Source organism: Ambystoma mexicanum, chromosome 1q, assembly GCF_040938575.1.
Source record: "Ambystoma mexicanum isolate Mex_15411 chromosome 1q, UKY_AmexF1_1, whole genome shotgun sequence".
Taxonomy (NCBI): Eukaryota; Metazoa; Chordata; class Amphibia; order Caudata; family Ambystomatidae; genus Ambystoma; species Ambystoma mexicanum.
This window is the reverse complement of record NC_090922.1, coordinates 638,093,705-638,121,169: the sequence shown is the minus strand read 5'-3', so window position 1 is coordinate 638,121,169 and position 27,465 is coordinate 638,093,705. Positions and strand designations below refer to the sequence as shown.

The window sequence follows — 27,465 nt, the reverse complement described above, 5'->3', positions numbered from 1 at the left end:
TAGAGGTTGGGGCAGTGAAATGCCAACATCCGTGACACGTTGCGTCTAAAGACTCGGGGGCCTAGCTAATTGGGAAGCAGAGGGTCCCACAACTGATGCAGCTGGTCTGAGTTGCATTTTTCCTATATCAGGGATAGACAGACACGTTCTTGACATAGTGCCATGTAACCTGGAAGCACTTATGTATAGGCCCCATACAAATGTCCAATAAATAAATAAAAAAACAACCTTACTTTTGGACTGAGGTTATGTGTCTGAAACTAGGGTATGGCTCCCTTTTTCTAAGTATCACGATCTGCTAATGTCTGCTAATGATCTGCTAATGTCCTGCTGGATTGTCAAAATAGTAGAAATCAAGGTGAGATTATTTTGTGATTCAAAGCCACGTTGAACCTGAAGAAAGGCCAATAATGATACAGATAATGTGGCCCAGTAAGAATGGGTTTCACCCCAGAGTGAACATTCTCCAACTATTCAGAAGGAGCGCATGGAGAAAGCAGAGTCACTGTAACTCCAGTAATGTTTCCTAAAGGTGAATCTTCAAACACTGGAAGAGCGGTGGATGGATAAATCATTTCGGAGAGAGGAAATGGCTTCTCAAATTTCAATGTCGGATAAAATAATCATGTTATTTTTATTTTATTGTTGTGCAGAAGCAGTATTGGGGATCAGGGTGCAACAGGCCATTAGGCATTGTTCAACTGGAAATTTCCAAACACACATTAAAAAATAAACTGTACATAATAGAGCAAGAAATGTGCCAACATAGATAAAAAGCTCATGGCCACAGTATATATACGATAATTCAGAAAACAAAAACATTTTAAACAGGTATTAGCTAATTCTGGACCATGGAATACATAGACACATTTCAGTTGCCTGAATCTATATTAAAAAAGCACTCCACAAAATGCTTGAGACATAGTCAATATATTCTGGTTCTTAAAAGGCGATGTGGCCGACTCCTACTTCATAGCCACCTAGGACCACCTGCAAACCTTATTTACATGCCAGGTAGTGGGGGTGGGGCAGGTGTATAGCTTTATATGCTCTGCCTGTCACTCCACACCTAAAATTCCAGAAAATCGGGGTAATATGAATCTCTATTGTGGCCACCAGGTGGCAGCATGTAGCCCTTCCTTTTGGGGCTATGGTACAGGCCTTTATTTTAGCTTTGAACCGTAGCCCTTAAGACGCACTAGTAACTGCTGTAATTTCCCAACACACGTCTGTTGCAAATGTAGAGTTACCAGCAAAGCAGACAGAGCTCTTAAGAGATATGGTTATGCCTTTCCCTAGAACCCATAGCTGCCTCCTATCAGCTACGAAGGGGCCTAGGAGCAGAGAAAAAGAAGGAACATCTCTTCCCACGCTATCCTAGGAATGAGGAAGTGATGGGCGCTGGGTGGGTGGGAAAGAGGAGAGGGTTTTGGAGAAAGGCGTAAAGCCCAGCTGTCTCCCCAGCTAAACTCCCACTCTAGTGTCTAAGTCCATTTGTGTTGCCCCCATGAAGGCCATCCAACACTTCCTGAAAAAAGCCCCAGGGGCCAAATTCCTACTTTTTCTCCACAGTTCAGTGAGCCTGGGGCAGTGGCAACTTCCTAAAGTCTCCTGAAAGGGGGGCAAAGCCACTTCTGATAGGCATATTGGGCAGGCAGGGATACATGTGCCTCTGGGCTTGCTGTTTCAATCAAATATTATTGCAATTGGCATATGTTAGGAGAACCTAGATCATGATGCTTTTTTTTCGCACATGTGTTTCTACATATGACAGTGGAACATGGCTTGTTATGTGGAGCTGCTTCTGGCACATACAGGTGCACTGGTCATTTGAGACTATGCATGGCCTAAATATAGTGTTGTTGTGCACATGAGGTTCAACCAAGAAACATGAGGCTGCTCCTGGGCGCATAAAGTTGTTTCTGACAGAGATGTTTTTATCTGTGAGAATCGTCCAGGGGAATATGGGCTATCTATGTATCTGTGCACCAGACTCAACTCCACAAAACCACCAAACTCTCTCCTAGATAACTTTGCAACAGAAGAATTGAGACACTCCAAAAAATGGACCACAGAAGCTTTAGATGCCGTCACACCAAGCCCCCCCGTCCAAAAAGAAAATGGCTACCAGATTGATCACGCCCCACCTCATAGCCCTAGAGAAAACAGAAGCATGGAGGCAAGATTTCAACCAACAGGACAAAATTGCATACCAAACACAGATAGGGATCTGTAAAGAACACATCTCAAAAGCAAGCAACACACAGAAAGACATATTCAACATCATCAATGAGATAAGAAATCCAATAGCTTGCAATAATTCTCCCACTCTCTCATAAGAAACTCTGTGATGACCTTGTGATGACCTTGCAAAACCACTTCGAAAACCATATAATAAACATCCAGAAAGCCATCAACACTATGCCATGGATTTATGCAACAATTTCACTAATGACCCATCTCCAGAGGCAACCAGAATACTGAACTATTTCACAATGATCTTGACAGACAATTTCACTAAACTAGTAAAGGAAAGCAACAAAGACGGTTCACCAGATGACCCTTGCCCACCAGACACCTACAAGAGCATTTTCATTAAAGAGACACCGGACGAATAATTCTGCAACCTCATGAACCACTCACTGGCGACAGGAACCGTACAGATGAGTTTCAAAGTGTCCCACATGAAACCAACCTCAAAGATCCCTGAGAAAAAAACAGACACTACCAGCCTATATGAAAAATCCTTTACCCTAAAAAGCTCCTAGAAACCTTTGTATATGGATAAATCCTGACACAAGTAGAAACCAGCCATCTACTGGACCAGACACAAGTCAGCTTCAGGCCTATAAGAGGAATGGAATGAGCACTGCTCCCCATCTGGGACAACCTAAAAAATCAATCAGACTGCAACACAAGCTCATCTCTAACATTACTTGACCTTTCAGCGTCCTTTGACACAGTCGACCACAAAACCCTCATCAAAAGAATCCAAGAAATAGGGATTGGTAACACCGCACTACAATGGATAAAGTCCTTCCTGACAGAAAGAACAGAAACCATCTGGATTCCTCCAGTCAGCTCAGCTCTGCACGCACCAACCTGCAGGGTTCCACAAGGCTCGTCCCTCTCACCGCTACCCTTCAACATTTACCTGACCACACTCATGAAACTTATCATAAGATATGGGCAGTGGTCGAAGTGAGCGGGAGCGGTCAGGAGCGGTGCTCCTCTACTTTTTTAAATGACCTTTTACAGCGCCCTTTTATTTTAAAAAGAAACCGTTCCGGAATGGTTTCGTTTTAAAATAAAAGTGTAGGCAGAAGTTGAAACTTGCACTTTCAGTGCACTGCACTGAACGTTCCCTTAAACAGCATGTGCAAGTGTTGGGTGTGTGTATTGTGTGGGAGGGGATGCGAGGATGAGGTTTGTGGGTAGTGGGTGTAGGCCAGCAGGGAACATAGTTCCACTACTTCTTTTCGTGCACTTGGACCACTGGATATGGGCTCACTTGCACTCTGCAGATGACACACAAATCATCTACAAAATCAACACCAGCAGCGCAATAGACCAAACTCTTACCAACTGTTTCCCACAAATTAACGATGGATTAGCTGCAAGAGCCTTAACCTCAATCCACACAAAACAGAAATTATCATCATGCCCACTAAACTCTCCAATTATTCAACAGCACACACTATGGCCTACCGAAATGGAAAAAAGACTGGAAGCATCCAAAGTAGTTTATAATCTCAGACTGTTGCTGGGGAACAAATTAACCCTACACCCTAAGCCAATGCAGTAGCAAAGATTTATTTTTTCCATATAAGCACAATCAAAAGAATACTACCTTTACTCACCACACAAAACACTTGTCAGCATGTATCTTGTCATGTCAAGAATAGACTACACCAACAGCATTTATGTTGGAATGCCAGACTACCTCACCAAAAAACTGCCACAGATACAGTATGCAGCAGCAAGACTTGTACTCAGTCTCTGTAAGAGAGGGCATATCACACTAGCACTAAGATCCGTACATTGGCTAAAAGTAAAAAAAAGATTTACTTTAAACCACTGCATCATCCACAGAGCAATTCATTGCCAAGGAGCAAAATTCCTGGAAGACAAAATCTCCATCTATATATCAGAAAGAACCCTGAGTTCCAGCAAAGACATACACCTTGAACCCAAGCCATATTTGAAAATTAACCTTTTCATACATCTTAACAAAACTCTGGAAGTCATTCCCCAAGGAAATACACACAATAGAGGAACATCTGATCTTCAGGAATTCACTAACAACCTGGCTCTTTCATTTGCCAGACTAAAAAGCCAAACCCCAGTCTAAGAGAAGGGCGCAGTCTTGATACAAAGAGATGCACCACACATTATTGGCTCCCATTCGGGATTCCAAGGTCAAGTCAACCAAGCTAGGTAGCCCCCAGCAAAAGAAAATGTTATATCATTAACCACCACACAAGGGATTTCAGTCTAAACGCCAAACAATCTAGGCAAATGAGCATATGGATCTCCCTCCTTCCTACCATCAACTGTACTAAAACTGTACTAAAACTGTACATATTCCTGTAAACAAACCACACACCTACCAAATACAACACAAACATGACTACCATGACTACCACAACACAGACTCTAACTTACACAATCATGACACGCTCAGTTCTAACCCCATGCAACAGGCACACAAAACTAGCTATGCAGACTCACAAACGTGACCACCTACCAACCCATACCACCTAGAATCAAACCCAACAAACAGTTACAATTTTTTCCAGACTGAAACTACCAACAGAACAGCTAAAGCACTGTCTCCTCCCACTAACAAACCAACCTCTCCCTTTTTTTTCTTTTCTGAACCGCCAGAGCATGTGGAGACCATCAAAATAGCAGTGGCATACAGTATAAATCACATTACCATAACATAGCAACATAACATATGAGGCTTATGCCCACACATATAAAAGCAAAGCGAGATACATGTGCATAGTGGCTCACACCCTTGGCATATTTTGACAGGAGCATTGATCATATACGGTTGGCAACTATCTTCTCTGTTTTTGCAAGAATTAATCTTATTGTACTAATTTGGGACTTATAGTAGGGTTTTGTGTCCATTTTGATGATGTCACATTATGGGAACTCTTTAGAGTCAAAGTCATGTCTTATAATTTTCCGTAATGCCATGGGGAAAAAGGTTATGTGATGTATGTTTCACTACCCGTATGGTTTTGGTGAATTGGTACTACTAGGCAAAGGTTGATTTAGAGAATTCAGTGAGTAGACAGTTGCCAGAAACAAACCTGGAAATCAACAGGGCTTGGACAACATAACCAAAGTAAGTCTGGATCTGTGTGTATTGTTCGCATCCACTTTGTTTAAGTTACTTTGCCCTTTTCTTGACCAAATTGTCCCTCCTCATGATCCTTGTTGGGGGGCTGCCAATACCTCCATCACCTTTCAGCCTCCTCCTCTCTGCTCACACCCATCTATACCTATACCTGCTACCCTTGTTTATCATTCTTCCCTTTTTATACTTGGATGAAAGTTGAAAAATCCAACATTACCAAAGTATTGCTGTGTATATGGGCTTTTGATAGTTGTGTGGATACATTGTGATTTCGAACTCTTGTCCCTTCCTGGTGTGCAAGCATCCAAGCCTCACTTATGCTTCCTATCTTGCTGTTTCTGGTTTTGGCACCTATGGTGGAGCCTTAGTGCCATATTTTAGCCAAACAATGCTACAGAGGAGAGCGAAAAGGGGTGTTGAGATGCAAAACATTTGGCTGGTAAGGTAACTGGTAATGCTAGAGACATAAATTAGCTGCATCATGAATTGTTATTTTTTTTTCTTTCAACTCACTATTCTTTCCTCTAGTCCTTGGTCCTAGACATTCTTCTTTATCAGAGCCCGTCTCCTTTATCATAGTCCCTCTCATTGTATTTAGTACTTAATAGTGATCCTTCACCCTAGTCCTGATCCGTCTCCCTTGTCATGGTGCTTCTTCTTTATAGTTGGTTGTCCTGCTCTGTTTCCTTCTTTCTAGACATTCTCCTCTGCCATTGTTATTTATCCTATTCCCTTTCCTCTGTCATAGTCTTTTATCCTAGTCCCTCTCCTTTGTCATAGTCATTGGTCCTAGTCTGCCTCCTTCTTCATAGTCCTTTATCATAATGCTTCTCTTTTTGTCACAGTTCTTTTTCACAGTCGCTCTTCTTTATCATAGTACTTCTCCTTCATCCAAGTCCCTCCTTGTCACAGTCCATTTCCTTCATGAGAGCCATTGTACATCATAGCACTACTCCTATCACAGTCTTTCCACATCATAGCCCTTCTCTTTGTTTACAGCCCTTCTCCTTTCTCACAATCCTTATTCCTCAGAGTCCTTCTTTGTCTTTGTCACAGCCTTTCTCCTTCATCATAGTCTTTCCTCTTCATATGCCTTCTAGTTCATCATATGCCTTTGCCATAGTCCTACTCCTTCCTCACAATCCTTTGTCACACTTTCTCCTTCATCACAGTCCTTCTCATTCATCATTGTCCTTCTTCGTCACAGTCATTCTACTTTATCACAGTCCTTCTTTGACAGTCATTCTCTCTTTCCTCACTGTACTTCTCCTTCTGCACAGACTTTCGCCTTCTGCACAGTCTTTCTTCTTTGCTGTAGTCATTTCCCTCTGTCACATGAATCTCAGCAGACTACAGGTCTTACAAAATAACTCCTTAAGATCCACACTAAATATCCCCAGATCCAACCACAGACAAAAATCCAACTGACTCCCAGTGCGGGACAGAATCTCACTCCGCACCCTGGCAATCTCCCACAAATGTATCACCAACACTGCACCTAAATACCTCTCTGACAAATTTTCCTTACACCAAGCCACCCGATCCACCAGATCGTCCCACACTCACCTCCTTACAGTCCCCTGATTCAACCTCAAAACCGAAGGTGGTGCCAGCTTCCCTGTTCAAGCTGCCAACCTTTGGAACTCCCTACCACCCACTATGAGACTAGAACTGTCATTCAATGCCTTCAAAACCAGTGTTAAACTTTGGCTATCTGACAAAAGTAGTACATTATTAGTCCAATCTGTACTACACCATTACCTCATTGTCTGTTTAGTATTCCGCTGTCCTCTCATCCTATCTGTACTTACTCTGAAGGCTAGACCAATATGTAACCCAGGTTGACCCATTTGTCACTGCTATGCATAACCTCTTATGTATTTATGCCTTTGTCTGTAGCATGTTAAGTTTTCCAGCGCCCAGTTACCTCAGGGTTATGTGCGCGATACAAATAATAAACAAATACAAAGAAATACAAAAATATAGTCGTTCACACTCGTTTTTGGGTGATATTTGCACTATTGTTCCTGGCAAAAAAAAAATTAGAAAGTATAGTGTTACCATTGAAGATTTGATACAGCTAGATTATGCTCAAGTTAGTTTCGGACCATCTTGCAGCACCGAACTGGTGATGACCACAATACCTGACCATCTGAGGGAAGAGGTGGATGAAAGCGTTTATGGAGCCCTTTTATCACCTGACCTATCACCAGTGTTAAGACACTGTGGGTCTGCTTCACAGAAGCGTTTTATAATGGCGCAAACCCATTGGAAAGCCTTCTGTGAATCAGGCCCTGTATATCACCACATTCACAGCTTCAGATTAGAAAGCCATGGTATACAGGGCACGGTCCTTAAATGCATTCAATCCTTTCTTACTGATTGATCATACCTGGCACTACTAAGAACCTTCTCCTCAAACTTTATTCCACTTAAAAGAGTTCTGCACTATAGCCAATTCTTTTCAATATTTACATCTGCCCACTGATGTATCTGTTCTAACACCATGGTTTATTTTTTCAATTACGTTGATGATACCAACATTTTGGCAATAGGGACTCCCCAACAGCAAGAGTCAAAGAGTGTTTAAGATCCATAAAAGATTGGATGGACAAAACTTACCTAAAAATAAACCCAGCCAAAACTGAGGTGCTAATGGTGAACATCAACAAGAATCCATGGAACATTGTGTTCTGGCCCAGCTCGTTTGGGCCATGCCCTAATACAAAAGGTACTGTCAAAAATGTGGGCATTATACTGGACACTGGCCTGACTCTAAAGAACCAGATTGCCATGGTACTTAAGTCATGCTTCTTCCATCTCAGTCGCATAAATAAACACCTTCTCTCATTACTAACCATGTCACAACAGGTCAAGGTTATGAATGCTTTCATTTCCTTTCACCTATACTTTATCAATACCATTTACCTAGAAATGTCACTCTCTCGTATGTTACGGCTGCAAAGAGCCCAAAATGCCCTGGCAAGAATCTTACTCAGGCTGATGAAATTCAAACATAATCCACTGGTTTATGTGTCCTTCACTAGCTCACAGTGACAACAATGTATTATTTATACAAGTATGTGTTGTGACGGGGCATCCACCACAAATAACAACGCTGATGCCATTTGACAGTACAAGGTGTCTATTGTAGGCTTTCCAAAAAACAAATAAATCAGTACTTGAAAAGGTATCTTTAAGGGAGTTTGGTGCTAGCCTGCCCCTCTCTCCCTTGACTTTCCCTCCTCCCTAGCCCAGGTGTCCATTACGGGTTTTAGTAGTGTGGAGGGTCAGAAGATGAACGCAAGTTCTGATTAGCCATGTCACTGTTATTTTATTAACTAAAAGAATAATGCCTATCTTCCGTATACCATTAGGCATCCCTACATATCAAAAGAAGCTAAGGTGCTCGTCAGTCATCAGTGAATGAATTGGAAAAAAAACAGTCCACCATCCCAAAGTAACCCTTTTCTGACCCTACCACTAGCTTAACAATGAAAGACCAGGAGAATGTCTCCCTGCTCCCGGGTTTTGGTTTCCCACCAACTTGTATTCAATATTTGACCTTTAAATAATCTATGGTGACTCTTTTTATTAGTTTGTATAGTTCCTTCAATACTTTATTGGGCTTTTCTTTTGCCTCTTGGTTTCCTCTGCAAGACGTTGTTCCTTTCTCCTACCAGGGAACAACTATCCAATAGTAATGTGTTTCTTCTTTATTATCTCTTTTATTTGTACACGCTTCTGTGAGGAGCCAGGAATGAGCCTTGGACACAAGGGATTCATAGTTTTGGTCAAAGACTTTTATTAAAAATAAAAGGGGGTGGGGAAATGCATCTCTGTCCCTTCACTAGAGGTGTTTCCCTACCAAAAATCCAAATTCATGGTCTGTGAATGTCGGAATGTCCAAAGCAAAAAGAAAGCAGTGTCCAAAGCACTATTAGCACCCAGGGAGGAGGGCATAGCCAATCAGGTTTCCATGGATCACAGGCTGAAACCTATACTCTCAACCCACATTCCACTGAACCCCCCAGCCCACAGCACCAACTTGCTTCCCCCTCCCTCCCTCCCATTTTTTTTGTTCCTTTCTATTTCCCAAATCCCCTCCCCTGCCCCACTTACGCGAGTGCTGCGACGGGCCGCACCTCACCGCCTCTCACTCTTCCTGGCCGCCATGATAATTTAAGAGGGGCTTTGTATTCTGCTTCCATTGCCATGGCGGCCATTTTAGCAAAGGATTTTGAAGGCAAGTAAGCTCTTGATAACGTATAGCTAGCGTCTGAGAAGATATTTTCCATGTGTTTTGGAGGGTAAGCCAACGTTCACACACAGATCTTGTCAGATTGCTTTCTGTACCCTTCTTAGGTAGATGAGGGGAGGCGTAACAACATGCCATTAAGGCACTGGGTATGGATGATGGGGTACCCTCAAGAGAGGAAGGGTAATACAATGCCTTATCCAACGGTGCCCTGGTACTCCCCAGAGGTTATCTCCCCCATGCGATCCTCTCTCGTATAGCACCTCCATAGTCAGGATCAGGAAGCGGATGATGTCCCCTGACCACATGGGGAGAAGTCACCACAAGGAAAGGAGTAATGCCACCATTGGATTAATCACATACCCATCCCCTAATGATGCTGTTTCCCTCAGCACCTATTGGAAAATGGGAAAGGAAGTCTATATTTCCCTACTCTCTTCTGTTTCAGTGTTCTACCATGAAACAATAGGGCTGCATATCTAAGAACCAGCGCATGACCCATGCATTGGTGTCCTTGCAAAGGCTCATCCATGCCAATGGAGAGTGATCTGTGACAAATCTAATCGTCCTGCCTGTGAGGTAGTATTTAAGATATGACACTGCCCACTTTATAGCCAAGGCCTCCAATTCAATAGTGGCACAGTTCTATGATTTTCTACTGAAGAAAAGAATGGGATGTTCTATGCCATCGTGACCTTGTCAATGGACAGCAGCCCCAAACTGACATGTGAAGTGTCCGTCTGTAAAATGAACTCTTTGTTAAAGTCTGCTGCATTCAACATTGGTTCATTGCACAGAATGGTTTGAGTTTTTTCTCGGTTTTGGGAAATGGAGTTTCTTGGACAGCTCTCACTTTTTCACTTTGAGGTTGAACCAGCCGATCACCAACACAAAATCCAAGATATTTATCTGTGGATTGGGCCAAGTGACACTTTTTTGGATTGGCTGTGAGCCCAGCTTTCCTCAAAGCTCTGGTGACTAGGTATAGATGGTGCAGGTGTTCTTCCCATGTCCTATCATGGATAATTATATCATCGATATAAGCCCTGCAGAAAGAGGAGTAAGGCCGAAGGACTTGGTCCGTTAACCTTTGAAGGGTGTCAGGGGTCTAGTGTAGTCCAAAAGGTAATATTTTCAACTGAAATAGTCCAATGGGGGTGGAAAAATCAGTTTTCTCCTTTGCTTCTGGATTAACGGGAACTTGTGAGTATCCCTTCGTCAGATCAATCGTGGAGAGGAAGACGGAAGTTCCCAATCGATAAATTAGATTGTCTATCATTGGCATGGGGTAATCGTCAAATTGGGAAACCGTGTTCACCCTCCTGAAGTCAATGTAGAACATTCATGATTAATCTAGCTTGGCAAAAAGTACTATCAGAGAGGACCAATGACTCTGTGATGGCTCAATGATGTCAGATCTTAGCATATTTTCCACCTCCTCTATGACTATTCCTTTTCTGGCCTCTGGGATCCGATAGGGTTTCAAATGGACCACTTTCTCTGGGGTTGTCTGGATGTAATGAAAAACCCCTTTCACTCTTCCTTGCTCAGATCTAAAGACATCTGGAAATTGTTCTAGCAATTCTAGCAGATCTTCTGTCCTATTTTGGTACAGATGGGAAGGAATCGGGGTGTTTTTATTTGATTCTTCAGCCAACAGACTAGTCAATACTACTGTAGTATTCTCAACAGGATCCTCTCTCCACTCCTTGAGGAGGTTTACTTGAAAGATATGGGTCTTAATTCTTCTATCGGGTTGGGAGACTCGATAATCATATGGCCCTATTTGCTCTATCACTTCATATAGACTGTACCATTTGGACAACATCTTATGCTCAGATGATGGAAGGAGAATGAGAACCTTTCGTCCAGTGAAAAAATGTCTAAGCAAAGCTTTTTTATCATGGTAGGTCTTTTGATTTTACTATGGTTCTGACAGTTGCCATAGGATCTTTTAAGCATTGGGCGGTTTGGGAAAGGGGCAAGGTGGCTTTCTCCCACTCTTCCCAAGTTACCCATAACATTTCAAGGACATCACATGGCTCTCAGTCATACAACATCTGCAAGAGGGAAAATCCTGTTGAGGATTGTGGTGTTTTCCAGACAGCAAAAAGGGCCTAAGGTGTCATGCTATTCCAGTTTTTGCCGTCTACCTCTAAAAACCTCTTTAGGACATGCTTCAGGGTCTTATTGAATCACTCTACTAACCCATCGGTTTGTGGATGACAAATGGACGTCCTACACGTTTTTATATTTTTATTTATTTATGTACTTATATAGCGCCAAAAGCCTGCAGGCATCGGGGTGCATAACATCAAACATGAATACTACATAATAGACTTTTAACATATGCAGGATCTCCTTTACAACTGCCATGGAGTCTACTGGTTGTTACAATATCCTTCGGGAACCCGACTCGGGTGAAAAATGGGATCAAATGCTTGAGGATTTGTTGCGTTGTATTATTGCGTAGTGGGAATGATTCGGGATATTGAGTTGCATAATCCAGTATGAGCAATATGCATTTATTGCCTAACTTTGATGGTTCAAGGGGCCCAAATATGTCCATGACTATTTGGGAAAAAGGCAACTCAATTATTGGTAAAGGTGGTAATGGAGCTGGGGGGGGCACCTGAAAACTGGTCTTTTGACAAATGGCACAAGAAGGCAAGCACAATGTTTTTCACATCTGGCCAATAGAACGTCTTAATATTTGTGCCTGTGTCTTGGCTGTTCCTAAATGACCACATGTTAAACTGGAGTGTTCAATTTCTAATACCATTCTCTTGTGGCTCTTAGGAACCATTATTTGAGATCTGGGAGTACCATCGGGATTAAGGTCACCCCTATAGAGAAGTGCAGATTTTAGAAATAAAATGGCCCCCCTTTCTCTCTGTCCTCGTCTTCAGGTAACACATGAAGGAAAGCTTCTGCAAGCAAGGGATCATTCTGTTGGGCAAATGCAAGATATGAAACAATTTTGGCTTCCTCCCCAAGAGCTTTAAGTGGTACCACCTCTGATATAATAGGGGCATCTGCATCTGCTTCTCCAAAGCCTTTGCTCCTCTCTCAGTTTTATAAGTGCTCTTAACTTCCATTGCTTTGGGAAATAAAGTCCTCTCCAGGATCCCCCGGGCTATTCTCTTTCCTGCCTTTACTTGAAAGGCCTCCTTTCCACTGTTCTGAATCAAAAATTGTATGTCACCTCTATAGTCAGGGCCTATGATGCCAGCTAAGGCATCCAGGCCATATGAACAAGCCAGGCCTGACTTAGAGGCAAGTCTGATGTAAGTGCCTGACGGGGGTATTAAGACCAGATAAGTTGGTATTAAGACTCGCTCATAAGGTTATATTAACACCCCCCGGCTACTACATAAATCGATTCCGATGGAGTTTTTGTGGCTACTGAATGATCAGAAACTCTATTGCTAAGTTTTTCAAGCCTAAGGGTACCCCTAGTTTGTGTCAATGAGCCCGATCCCATATCTGTGGAGCCGAAATGAGATTTGGACACAAGGGATTCAAATTTTTTGGTCAAAGACTTTTATTAAAATAAAAGGGGGTGGAGAAGTGTATCTCTGTCCCTGAACTAGAGGTGTTTCCCTACATAAAACCAAAATGAAGGGTCTGTCAATGTCAGAATGTCTAAAGCAAAAATCACCCTGTGTCCAAAGTACTATTCTGGCCCTCACACTCTAACAAAATAATCTCTAAGGTGAAAATTGTAATGTCTTTGGTCTTGAGTGTTTATAAGCTCTGGTCCTCTCTAGGGTGGACTATTGCAATAGCCACTTTCTAAATCTTCCTGTCTCTACTATTCGACCTTTACAACTTATCCAGAACAGGACTGCAAGACTTGTCCTTGGCCTCAAGCTCAGGGATTGTATCTCTGCACCTCTGAAATCCCTTCATTGGCTCCCCTTGGCTGCAAGGATCAAGTTCAAGATCCTCTGCATCGTCCAAAAGGCTTTCTGGGGCCTGGGACCACTCTACCTCCAAAGTTCCCTTCCAAAACATCTTCCTTCTTGAGCTCTCCGCTCATCCACCTCCAAATCTCTGAGGGTCAGACGCTTCTCCAAGCAGAGAGTTGGGGGCAGATCAATCTCTCCGGCTAGGGTCTTCCTCTGGAACAGCCTCCTTGCCTCTCTCAAACTTGAGCAGAACCACATCTTGTTCCGGAAGCAACTCAAGACCTTCCTTTTTGTTTCTGATTTCTCTCGTCCTCTCCCCTGCTGTTGCACCTGACTGATCCACGCACTGGTCACCTGGTTACCATGTATGCCCATACGCCCCGGTGTTCCTGCTTCCCTTTAGGGGACTCACCTGCTCTCGCTGGTGTTCTTTATTCTTCCTGCAGTTAGCCGGTGGCGGTCATTCGGCTTCTCTTCCTGTCTCATTGCCTTTGTTCCTTGGCCAATACGCTCCTCGCAACTCCTGCTGGGCTCTTCTGTTTTCTGTTCAGCTTCAGCATGAGAAACGCTGCAGCTCTGCACCTGCAAACGCCCAGGAGCAGTGTGTGTCTCCTTTCATGGTCAGCTTTCCACATCTGTCTTCTTGAGCCGGATGGCACCACAACAACTTCTGCAGCCCCACAGTCTCTTGGTCAGTAGCGTTCTCCTTCCAGCAGTGCGCCCCAGCCAGATGTTGCTGCGATTTAAATCTACCGGCTACAGGTCTGTGCTCACAACAACTAGAGCGCAGCGTGTACTCATGGTCTTTTTCCACTCTGCATTACTCGGTTCATCTTCCTTGTCCCAGTATTCCTGCAGTTATGGAAATGGAAGTCCATTCGTCATGTTCTATAAGTAGAATCTGTGTAAGTGTTCTCAGAAGTCTTTGAAGGCAAGTTAGCTCAGGATTAACTGATAGGTAGCTTCTGACAAGACATTTTCAGGAGTTTCAGAGGGTAAATCAAACATTGTTGGTTCACACACAGATCTTGTCAGATGGCTTTCTGTATCCTACTTTGGTGGATGAGGGGAAGTGTAACAGCATGCCATTAAGGCATTGGGTATGGATGGGGTATCCTCAAGAGAGCAAGGGCAATAAGGGGCCTCATTACACGGACGGCGGTAAGGGTTAACGGTGACCGTTAATGGCAACGGTGACCGTTAACCCTTACCGCCGTACTACGAGGTCCTTAGCGGGTTGGTGCTCTAACGCCTGCTTTTTGCAGGCGTTAAAAACCAACCCGCTAAGGGACCTCGGAGCTAATTACGGCACCGCAAAATTGCGGTGCCGTAATTAGCGCCTTCCCCATTCCCATAGAGCCCTATGGGGCAGAAATGGGAATGGGGAAGGGCAATGGCGGAAGGGGGATTTACCGCCCCACCGACCTTGGAATGGGGCGGTAAATCCCCTTACCGCCAAGGCGGTGCCGGTAATTTACCGGCATGGTCCAGGGTGCTAATAGCACCCTGGATCACCGCCTTCCGTGTAATGAGGCCCCTTGTCCAATGGTGCCCTGGTACACCCCAGAGGTTGTCTCCCCGCATGTGATCCTCCCTCATATAGGATCAGATAGCAGCCTGCAGTGCCCTGGCCACATGGGGAGAGGTCACAGATGGGAAAGGAGTGATTACAACATTGGATTCATCAAATTTCACAGTCTTTGGTTTCTCTCTGATCTTTGTTCTTGGTCCTATATGCTATTTCAATCTTACTCTCAAGCTTGTCTTTTATGTCTTTGCTTTCTTCTTTGATTGGGCCTTCTTTACCTTGATTGATACAAGCTTGATCACTTCCATAACAGTTCTCATTCACTCCTCTTTGTGACACTGTTATAATGGGCCTCATTCCGAGATTGGAGATAGCTTGCCTCCAATAATGGTACTGAGTCCGACCTCATTCAATGTGGACTTACCGGTGTAGTCGGACCTTTGCGGGATTGGTAAGTCCCCATTGAAAATACCATTCCCCATTCCCATTTGAGCGCCCATAGGGCTCAATGGGAAAGGGGAAGGTGCAAATAACGGTACCGCAATTTGCGGTACCGTTATTTGCTCCCTGGATCCTTTGCGGCTCCCACTAAGGCACCTCGGAATAGGGCGCAAAGGGATTACAGGCATCGGTGTCCTTACCGGTGCCGGTAATCCCTTTGCGCCAGCCTCGGAATGAGGCCCAATGTCTTTTTCTTGACTGTGATGAGTATGAGTGCCACTTTCCATCTCTTTCTTTCTCTCTGGTCTATAACGCTATGTGTCCAGCTCCATTTCTCTCCGTCTCCTTGCTACAGGTAGTTCAGCACCCCTCTCTGCTTTCTTGCACACTCACAGCTACAGGACACTGCACGGCCAGTCTCTCTCTCTTTCTCTCTTTCTCTCTTTTTTTCTCTCTCTCTCTCTCTCTCTCTCGAGCCAGCGTTCAAGCCTTTTTGTAATACGCAGGTTCTTCCCTCGCATTTCCAGGCTCCTCCACTTTCAAGACTTAAGTAGTGTGAGACAGGCGTGGTATAATGAGATGACAGCGACAACAAGCATACCAGTTTGGAAAACCTTTATTTATATTTTTAGCGTTGGATGACCGCCTATGTTGCCCTATATCTAGTTTAGGGTTTCCCTCAACTGATGTATCTAATCCCAGTCTATGGTAGTAAATCCAAAATCAAAAGTCTGTCCATGTCAAAACCCTATGCTTGCCCTCACTTGTAATATCAAAGGTTATATAGGGTTCTTCTAAGATTCTTTAAGGAAGGATTCCTTCATCTGTGTAGTATAGGTATTCCTCAATACTTCTTAATACGCCGAAAAAGGTTAAGTCGTAACCAAAATTATTTTCTTGGGGGATATGAAAGGTATCCCTTCAATATTGTCGTCTACTCCATGATAAGCGTGAGATAAGGTGTCAGCCATGGTAAAGGTATCCAGCGGTTCTGACGTTGGTTCATTGCCAGAGATGTTTAAAAAAAACTGGTCACAGTGTTCTGTATAGACTGTTATGGTGTGCCTGGCTCCCTCCCATAAGTGTCTCCAATTCAGGAAGGCATCTTTTATGGCTAATATCTTCTTCTTAAAAATGGTGTAATTCCTCTCTGCTGGATTCATGTTCCTGGAGTAATAGGCAAGAGGGTGTGAAAAAGCAGTCTTGTGGTCTTTTTGTAAAAAGATTGCTCCCAAAACATAATTTGTTTCCCAAAAATATGGTGAGCTTGGATCTGGGAGCCGTACGACAGGTGCCGTGGGAAACAAGGTTTTGAGGGTCTCAAAAGCATGGTGTGGGTCTTGATTACAGGTGAAAGGAACATCCTCTTTCAACAAATGTCGTAAGGGGACAAGAATGTCTGAATATCCGGGAATTAACCAACGATAAAGGTTTGTAAAATCTAGAAATCTTTGTAACACTTTTATAGTAGAAGGTACGGGCCATTCCAAGATGGCAGAGATCTTCCTTGGATCCATTCCCATACATCCAGGTGTTAATACCTAACCCAAGTAGGTGATTCGTTGTTTGTGGAATTCACATTTCATAATCTTGGCGTAGTCTGTAAAGGATTTCTCTGACATGTTTTATATGTTGTTCATAAGAAGGGAAAAATATAAGTATGTCAACTAAATATACGACAACAAAACTGTCCAAGAGGTTACAAAATATATTGTTATGGAAATGTTGGAAAACAGCAGGGGCGTTACAAACCCCAAAGGGCATGACAAGGTACTCATGATGTCCAAACCTGATTTAAAAGGCTGTCTTCCACTCGTCTCCTTCTGCCATTGAAATCAGGTTTTGAATAAACGCTGCTATCCTTGGCCTGGTCTAAGACTACCTGTACTAATGAGAGGGGATAGCGGTTCTTGATGGTAATTATATTTAGTTGCCTATAGTCGATACAAGGACAGTGCTCTGTCTCATCTTTCTTGGGGATGCGGAGTGACAAATAAATCCTTTTCTCAAGTCATCCTCAATTTATTGCTTTAACACAAGGTTTTCATTAACAGAGAGGGCATACGTTTGTCCATGTGGGATTCGGGCCGCTGGATAAGGTTCTATTCGGCAGTCACACTCCCTATGTGGAGGCAACCTTTCAGCTTCTTTGGGGTCAAACACATCGGTAAATTCATGATATTCAGAAGGTAATTGAGGAGGAATGACTAATGCTTGTTGAAAAGAACGACGGACGCCAAGATTTCCAGGATCTAGTGTTAATAGGGGAACATATGGGCTTAGAGACTTGGAACAAGAGGATGGACCCTGATTTCCTTGGAATTTGAGTTTCTGGTCATTTCAGTTAATCAAGGGATTGTGGTGGCGCAACCAGAGAATCCCTAAAATAACCGGTAAATGGGGTGCAGCAATAGCATCAAAGGACAAATACTCATGGTGGTGTGTAGTACATACAATTAAGAGGACTTAGGTCTGTGAGGTAAGTGGTCTGGAGATTAAAGGTGAACCAGCTACAGACATGATGGGTTTGTCCCTGTTTTTGGGTCTCAAAGGTAGCTGTTGACCATGTGCAAAGGCAATGTCAATAAAGGTCCCTGTGGCGCTGCTGTCTATCAACACTACAACCCCTTCCCATCTCTTTTGTGCCTAGAATGGCTAGAATGACTAGGGATAATTGGTATTCACATTTTTGGGAATCCTGTAGTGGATCACCTGGACCAGGATTCCCTATTAAGGACGGGTGAAACCCTTTCCCATGGCCTGAGAAGATCTGCGTGGACAGATTTGGACGGAACGTCCATCGTCACCACAATAAAAGCAGAGCCTTAATTGTCTTCTTCTTTCTCATTCGTCCAGTGAAATGGGACCCCTAGTGCTACCTAAATGCATAGGCCCAGTATCATTGACAAAGGCTTCTTCCTTATCTCTGGAAAACAAGGGCCTATGTGTTTCCCATCTTCTTCTTTCACTCTTGCGATCATTAGTACGCTGTTCTAGATGGGTGACTAGAGTTACGTCATCTGTAAGATTTTCGGGCGGAGTGACAACTTGGCATAAGGTGCCTTTCAACTCTTCTCTGAGCCCTTTATGACAGATCGCAAGTTGTGCATCTTCGGCCATTCCATTTGGAAAACGGACCCACAAAAATGAGCTACATAAGCTAATAAATACCTATTACCTTGCCTTATCTCTAATAATTCCTGCCTGGTGGATTGGGCTGTGTAGTGCCTGTCAAACATAGTTTGGAAGGCTTCCAGAAAGAAATCATAATTGGTTATCAAGGGACTGCTGGTGTTGATAAGCTGGGTCGCCTAGGAGAGTGCTGTCTTCTCCAGATTGAACAAAACAAACGCTTCCTTAGCTTGATCGGAAGCATACAGACGGGGTGTATTTAGGTAGTGAATGCGACAATTAGTCAAAAAGGGCTTAAACTCCTTGTGTGTCCCCATATTTTGTAGGCATGGTGGAGAAGGAATGCTGGGTGCTCCCCCCACCGCTGGACCAGGTAGGATAGCGGCAGCAACGATGGGTCTACTAAAATGTCAGGACGTGGTCCCAACTGAACCAGAAGAAGTGGTTTGCTCCAAACCAGATCCCCAAGGGTTGCTTCCGAGACAGGCTTTTTAATCAAACCTTCCACTGTCTTTTGTGAGACGGGCATAGATTGGAATAGTACTGCATTTTCCTGGAGAGATGTGGCAACTTCACCCTGAAATTTCTGCACTGCTGCCACTAGGTCCTGTATTATTTCCTCCATGACTCAGGAGAACTCAAGGTTCTCGCAATCTGTCAGGCTCTGGATGTTTTGCCAGGAATTCTCAGGAGTCTTGCAGAGGCAATGCATTGCACATCCAGCAGGAACCCACCCACAGGTGTAACAACGTTTTACGCTGTGGGAAGGTCCTGCCAAGCAGGAGTTCTACTTGACACACCACCTAGTTCTCACTTCTGGACAAGAGCTGTGCAAGGTTACAAAGGGAATGTATTAATAACATGCCATCATGTTATATAACATACAAAAAAGAATCCTGAAATGCATAACCCCCACCAGTACTTGTTGATAGTCTGCTGTCCTGCCTACTCATCAGAATGGAAAACAAAGTGGCAGGTTCAAAACCTAACTAATTAAATCTAAATACCTATTTCCCTAACACTAACCTGCTGCTTAGCTCCATTATTTTGATCGACTTTCTTACCCTAATATAGGCTCTTTCTGGTGAGGGCAGGCAGGAGCACGCTCCGAACCTGCATCACCAGCGAGCACCCAATGCGTTGCTATGGAGCCCCCGTGATGCCGTCATGTGCCAGGGGGCATGGAAATCCCATAAAAGCAGGCTTGCCGCATCAGGGAGTGGGCACCACCACACCAAACCCCTTTTGTGTGAGGACTTGGGCGCATTGAGGTGGGCAACAGATCGGATTGCAGAAAGGATGGTATACTCTAAGTGTGTCTGACATCAAAAGGATTATCTATGTTATGTAATTATGGCTGTGTAATGGGCTTGAGATGTGCTTCAGCCGCCCAGTTAAATCGGTTCCATGTGATAATATCCCACCATACAAGAACAGCGCCATTTTTCTGCAGCAATATTATCCCATGGAACCTGCAGGGGACTACCCCCGCAACTCCCATCTTTTTTTAAGGGAGTGGGGGGACACCTCTGCAACCTGCGCTTCCATTATCCCCATAAATAATGTCGCCTATGCCGTTTCCCGGCAACCATATATATGGCGACATTATTTATGGGGATAATATTACCTGATACCGTTAATTGATGGTGGTTTAACTATTAAATGTCTCTATGTGGCAGACTTCTGAATAGTAATTCATGGTATGCCAAGCCAAGAGGTTGGATTTGGCACAGTGTAGACTAGGCTGTATGAAAACTGAATGTAAGGGGGAACAAAAGGGTAGGATGGACTAATATAGCTCTGTGGATAGATGCTCGGAACTGTTGCAAGGGTGGCATTCAGAAACAGGGAGTACAGTTGCTGCACAGTTCAGGTTCCTTGTGCATGAGGTTCTGTATGTTGCATACAACTATAACATGCTTGTTGATTGTATAGTGCTTTATGCCAGAGTGAAGCCTCCTCACAGGAGGGAGGCGCAGGGAATGAATCATTCAGGCTTAAATCTAAGCTATAAACATCCGTGTGCTCAAACATCAACACCGAAGAGCCTTTACGCCCCAATGTCCAGTTTTGAGTATGGATCAGTGGGTGACCCTGAAGACACTTCTAGGTTAGGATGACTTTCTGTATGCAGTTTCCCTACTGAGTATACAACCCTGAGGCTGCTGTCCGGGGAGTCTTTTGGACCTGAGAGCAAACCTTTGAGGATTTCTGGGGCATTGTGGCAGCCGGGCTCCTCTGCACTCTAGATATAAATCACCCCTTTCCAATCACCTGCCTGAGCGATCTTCAGCACTAAACTCTCAGGACAGTCCTCAGGTCCGAGGTTGAGAGATACTACCTGACACACAGGTGAATTTGTTGGAAAACAGACTCACAAGCAAGAGAAATAGTAATATGGGCAGTTTATGCACCTGGAAACTCTATCAATAATAACAGTCAGGATTGGCTGTATATCAGAAATGCAAGTTGTCATGTTTGCCACTCTCTGCAAAATAAGGTCAAAATGCAATTTTCATGTAAAATAATGTTCAATTGTTTCTTTATGTTGTGTTCCATCATGTTATGACATTGTTATGCTGCTCCAAATCACCAACGTAGGAGTCTCAGAGGTTTGCACACCATAATCTGTGAGGAAACGGAAAAGGAGAGGGAGTGGACGAGGCGAAAAAAGGGGATAACAAAAAAAGCATGAATAGGGAATGACAAAGAGTAGTAGGTAAAAAGGAAATGGATGATCCTCCAATAAGCCTGGAACGTGGAAGAATTGTTCAGAAAGTTAAGAGTAATATCAAAAGTGGCTGTAGGTAAGGGGTATTATACTTGAATGCAGGTTTAATATAGAATATTACAAACTCTAGTGTACGGCTGCCTGAATCAAGATGTGCTCAAACGACCCCTTGCAGCATGTTGCCATTTGTTGGCAGGTAATACGTTGAATTTCGTTCACAAAACGAACTCCAGAATAGTAACTTTGGGATGTCCGAACCTATTGGGCAAGGGCAGCCAAGTCAGGGATAGACTGTGAAAGCCACATGTGGATTCCGACAAACAGGGCGGGTAGGGACAGATGCCTGTCCTTCTTTAAGCAGTGATAGGGTGGCACCCTTATGTGCACAGAGGCCATTTTAAGCCGTCCACAGGGCAAGGATGCTATTGTGAGCCTGTCGTGTCAAAACCATGCACAAGGGAACAAGAGAGCAAATCCCTTCCACTTACTCCCCTAGGCACGAACAGCAAGTATCTAAAGACAGGAAAGCAAAGAAGAATTACAGACACTTTTAAATGAGGGTGGCTTTTGAACTTCGGCTTCTCTGTGCGCTTGCTTCCTGTAGGTTCTTGAGGCTTGTGGGGAACATTACAGGAATGGCTACAGTGCTGTGTGTGCCAGGCCTCCTGTTGGGATGAGGCTAGGCACTTCTGGGAGCCTATCTGCATATTCCAGCCTTGTCCTCTCTTCTCAGCCTGGCCTCTCGTCGTGTTAAAAGATGGCAGCATGGAGATTGTAATTCCAACGGGGGTAGTAGAGTCTACTAAGCAGTTTCATCTGCAGGTCTAATTGAGGGGACTATGGCATTTTTTCGCAGACTGAATGCTGCTCAGGTGTATCATTTATTTATGTATTAATTCGGGTGATTTTTGGAGTGCTGCCTGTCACCTTCTGGCTGCTTTATAGCATGTTTTAAACCACTTGAACTGTTGAACACAGAAGCTAAAGGAGTGTTTTTTTTGCTTGGGGGTGGGGGCTCAAGGTGTGGAGGCCATATAAAAGGGCCGTGTAAGAGACCAGCAGTACATACAGTAAAGGAATCAGTGAAAGGTCAGATTCATCCATTGTCATGGATTTCCTTCCAACCCCAAACTCTTCCAGGAAATGGGCAAAGAGCCACACACATCCTCGATAACTACTAGGCAAAAGGCATTACCTTTGTTATAAAAGAGTGCTGCTTTCCGCATTATTCTTTCATTGGGGAGAAGAAACCCGTTAATAGCACCCAAACATGGGATCTCAGCAAAGTTCTCAAACACATCCTGAAGAACCTCAAGCTCCCAACTACAACATGAGTGATACACCGAAAGTCAAAATGACACAACACTTGCCATGTGAAGACTCCCAAACACTTGTCGTTTCCATTCCTCTACACCATGAAGATGCCATCAAATGCAGTTACTGTGTAGTGCATATGCATGGCTAAGGGTGATGGAAGAGGCAGAGGGAGGGGAGCAAGAGGAAAGAAAGACGTCACTCTCTCACCTGAAGAAGGTAAACTGCTGTCCATAGATCCAAGGGTGTAGAGTTAAACTGGGATACTCGCCGAACGGAGGAACGATGAGTGTGAATATCATCGCCAACAGCACAAAGCTTGCCGGGAGAACAATCTGTGGGGAATGCCACAAACAGAATGTTATCCCCTCAATCAACAGAAGCATTTGTGCAGACATGTGAAACAACAAAATCTATAACAGTGCATCGAAGACATAACCGCATCGCAGCCAGCAGCAAGCATGGATGGATCCATCGCACAAGGTTCATGCGGAGCCATTTAACATTTTTGGTTAACAAGACATTGGACACTTAGATCTGAACTATTGGTTAACTGAATGCAGGCTTTGTCCAAGAACAACAAAACATGGTTGTTGTTCTTCATAGCTCCCTTTTTTAGCTAACTATTAACGTCACATCAAAAAGGGCTGAATCTATTTCTAATAGGACCTCGCACATTCAATGAGATTAGCAAAGGGTGAGTAGGGGTCTCAGGTAACCTGGACGCTGCTTTGGCAGAAGAAGGATTTCCTTTCAGAAATCCTACAAATCAGGATTTTAAATTGAACCTGTTTAGTTAAAGTGAAGCAAGAATCAAACTTCCAGAAAGGAATAGTTTGTTAAATTAAAGTTAAGGGCAGGGAAAGCGGTGTAACCTTGTGGCAGGCCATCATCTGGCCACCCTACTTTAGAACCGGCCAGGTGCATGCCGCAATTGGGGTTCTACTGGGACACGTAAACCTTGTCAGGCATTTTATTGTTGCTTTAGGTCCATAAGCGGGGAAAAAGGCATCTAAATTGTATATATTAAAACCGTGCTTACTATACTAACACTCACTATTAACATAACATGTTGTATTCTTCACCACCACAACACCAAAACCTATGATGCAATTACCACGATGTGCTAATACCCTTACAGACATTGGTAGGGTTCATTATCACGTTGATTAATGGCCGCTTCTCAATGTGCGATACACAACGACTTTGCGGCATGTCATTATCCCATGATAATAAGCCCTTCCTTGGTCTATAAGGTTATATAATTGCAGGAAGTACTACTCTACATCACTTTCTAAAGGAGTTTTCTGAGTAAAGGAAACTGGTGCCTCAATAGACAATTCATTTGAGAAAAAATCAGTGAGTCTTGGAATAAGAGCACACCAGCGGTGCTATAGATTAAAGGACCTACAGGCTTCCTCAAAAACATATGGAACAGTTAGCCTAATCAACATTGATCAGAACATTTTTAGCAAATATTACCTTGATCAAAGCTCAGGAATGGAAAATAAAGGAGGTTGTCATATTAAACAGACATAGGTGCTTAGATCTTTTACATATCAAACATAAGTACCCTAAAAGATTATAGCAATTGACATTACTTTTTCAGACTTTTCCAAAGCTTTGAACATGGTGTACCATGACAAGTAAATGTAGAAATTGCCATCAATGGGCAAGAACAGCAGCTTCCATGAGACCAACAAAATTACTGTACTACTTCTTTAATTTGAATACACCTGTGGTTGAACACAGGCCCTCCCCCAGACTAATAGCCATGAATCAGAACATAAAGCAAGGTTGCAAAGTTGACCCTTCATCTTCATATTATACAGCAATAACATCTATGACTAACAGCTGTACCAGATGGGAAACCAGAGACCACCAACATCCCATTCCCAATATTAATGAATACAAATGATTTAACTGTCATTGTGAAATCTACCAAGACATCACAAAAACCACTGGCTGCATCGCAGTGATATTGCAAAGAGATCAGACTGGAGTTAAATATAGAAAAGTCTAATATCATAGGAATAGACACCCAAAGAAAAAGGTCTTACCTGAATCTGACAAAGCTGGAAATGTTGATTGATAAAATTCAACTATGTGGGAATAGTCCACTGTGAAATTGGAAGCCCACACCCAGGCAGGAAACCGAATGGCTGCAACCGCAGCTGGGGGTACAAAATACTTTCTAAAGACAATGAGCAGCCACCACTAGACGCAAAACCTGGTGTCGAGAAAGTTAGCTAATTAGCATAGGACACGCAGGTGAGCATCTATTTGCTTAGCTCATCCCTTACTGCAATCAAAAAGCAGTTCCAGGCTACATATATCAGGAGAACAAAACCTCATAGATGGGATTTGGAGGGAAAGCAAGATCAGACTCTAGTAAACAGTCGGTAATCAAAAGTCAGAAGGAACCTTTGTCGTTCAACACTGCAGTCATGAATGATACAGATCCACCACCTGCTGTATCCACTGCGGTCATCCAATAAATACTCAACAGGCCTTGCTAGCATGCAAAGTGCATGACACAGGAAGAAAGCCCCTTGTACATAGAAATAAGAGTCAGAACCAGCAGAAGCCTCTGAGTACTTGTGTAATGGCAGTCTCAAAGAGATTGCTTTTCCACTGACCCTTACATAAAGGGGCAAGAGTGAAGCGGATTCACCTAGCACATCTCCAACAGGAAGAAGGTATCTATTAATGACAGTAAAAATCCTTCAGTAAGGGAAATGCCCCAGTACCAGCCCCAGTTGGAAGATGTAACAATAAGCCGGGGAACGTGAAACAAGGACAACCAGAAATGTTTCCAAAATGAAATGTGATGAAATTAGACTATAAGGCTACCACCACCAAAAAGCCAAAGATTGTTGAGCACCCAAGACTAGCCCCTATCTTAATAAAAATAATTTTAAACAGCTATAGTAAACTGCCTCTTGCCATCAACAAGGTGACGACTGCAAGGACCTAGTGTCCCAGGGACATGACGCTTGATATAGACAGGAGAATGTGCGGAAGTCACACACAGGTGGCTCCATGCATGGCAAAAAGATCAGTCAATGGACTATATTTTGGCCATAATAACACAGGCTGAATTTTAAGAAGGATGATCAGGAAGCACAAACAACTTCATGTATTCTCAATCAGACCACAGAAGAAATTCCTGACCCTCAAATAATCTCCTCCAAAATAACTCACAAATCCAGTCAAAATGGTCACCCATGAAGCAAAAAGCAACTATCAACCGAAAAGAGGTGTTTCTGCTCTTTTATGCCTAGTGCTAAGGGATCTTCAAGTGTAGCTCAGGCTTATGGGTACAGCTGGTCTAATTGGCGACTCATTAATAGATCACTTAGATTCAGCGAGTCTTACAAGTTATTTCAGAGAATGTGATTTAAGGGATAGAAGACCCCCTAAGTCTATGTATTAAGTTCGATTTCGGTCGCAGGTCATTGGATTGACGGGAAGCCGGGCGAACCCGTCATGCACAGTCAGAAGAAAAAGGAAAAAATCCAGGACAGTGCGCCCAATAAGGTGAAAAGCGTATTTAATGAGAAATTATCCCTTAATTAAAAGCTAATTTCTCATTAAATACGCTTTTCACCTTATTGGGAGCACTGTCCTGGATTTTTTCCTTTTTCTTCTGATAGTGCTAAGGGATGTATACATTTCTTTTTCTTGTATATAAGGCTAGAATTGCAGACATTCTGATAACATAAACTAAACTAATTACTACCCTCATTCGCGCCTTGAAACACAGTTTATAGGCTCGTTATAAATGCCATATCATATCCTAAACCCATTGTGATTGGCTGTCAAAGGGTTTTTGGTTCTTGCAAACTTGTACCTGGGACATCGCTTTTGCTTCTGTCCGGCATGAATGATGTTGTGTATGCTTTTACTTGAGTTAGTGCATGAGTCCCCTCATAAAGCAGCAAAGACTGAGTCATCTGCATCCAGGAAAAGTTGCACAGCTCACCTGCTTATCCTGGGATTGATTTTCATGCAATGCCCATTGGATTCTCGTCAAACATGGCGATGGGCAGTTCCCTCACCCAGACAATATCATTTGCAACTCAGGGGTTTAAACTACCCTGTTTTACACGACGTCCAGAGAAGTCTTGAGCATAACAAATAGGCCACATCGTTCTAAAGGGCATGAGCTATATTATTACACTCACAAGACTTTAGGTGGAATAAGTTCACACTAAACAGGGGGGAGAAATGCTAAGCCAATAATAAACGCGGTCCCATCAATGGATGGCACAGCATTATAAGGACATGGCTCCTATGATGAGTACGCTTCCAATGGGATTTATCCTTCAGGGCCCTCCAGGGATACTACCTTGAGTGTCCCTGCCTCTGGGTGTTGGGATTCCCTGGGGGCCCCACACCGAGTAAATAGATCTCCATCGCTGGTTAGTTTTCAGAGCAGAGGCCTCACTGTGGCATGGAAATGAATGGCTGCCGTACCAGTTTGGAATGTGAGACGACAGGTGTAGCGTTTCTGTAGTGTATGCAGGATATCTCCTCCCTGAGCTATAATTTGTATAAAGGATGGACAACGCATGTCTGGGTAACCTGAAAACTGAATTCAACTGATGGCGTGACAGCAATGACAGAGTGGTGGCACCTGACTGCATCTTCATGGAGAAAACCATCGCCCCATGCTTCACTGGCAGGATGGCAGTCATTGCGTGTTGGTAGAAGAAGGGTAGATGGACTGGGGTGGGAAGAGACAAATATTATGCACAGCACAGGATGAATGATGCA

The 27,465-nt window shown here is 43.5% G+C and overlaps 1 protein-coding gene across 2 annotated transcripts in view; it reads right to left on the bottom strand.

Moving 5' to 3' along the window:
* ABCA4 (ATP binding cassette subfamily A member 4) overlaps positions 1 to 27,465 on the bottom strand; it is a 1,737,150-nt gene that overhangs the window by 365,725 nt on the left and 1,343,960 nt on the right. For both annotated transcript variants that reach the window (XM_069641223.1, XM_069641222.1), the window contains one exon: positions 22,897 to 23,021. In XM_069641223.1, coding sequence (XP_069497324.1) covers positions 22,897 to 23,021 — 125 coding nt within the window. The remainder of the gene's footprint in view (positions 1 to 22,896; positions 23,022 to 27,465) is intronic.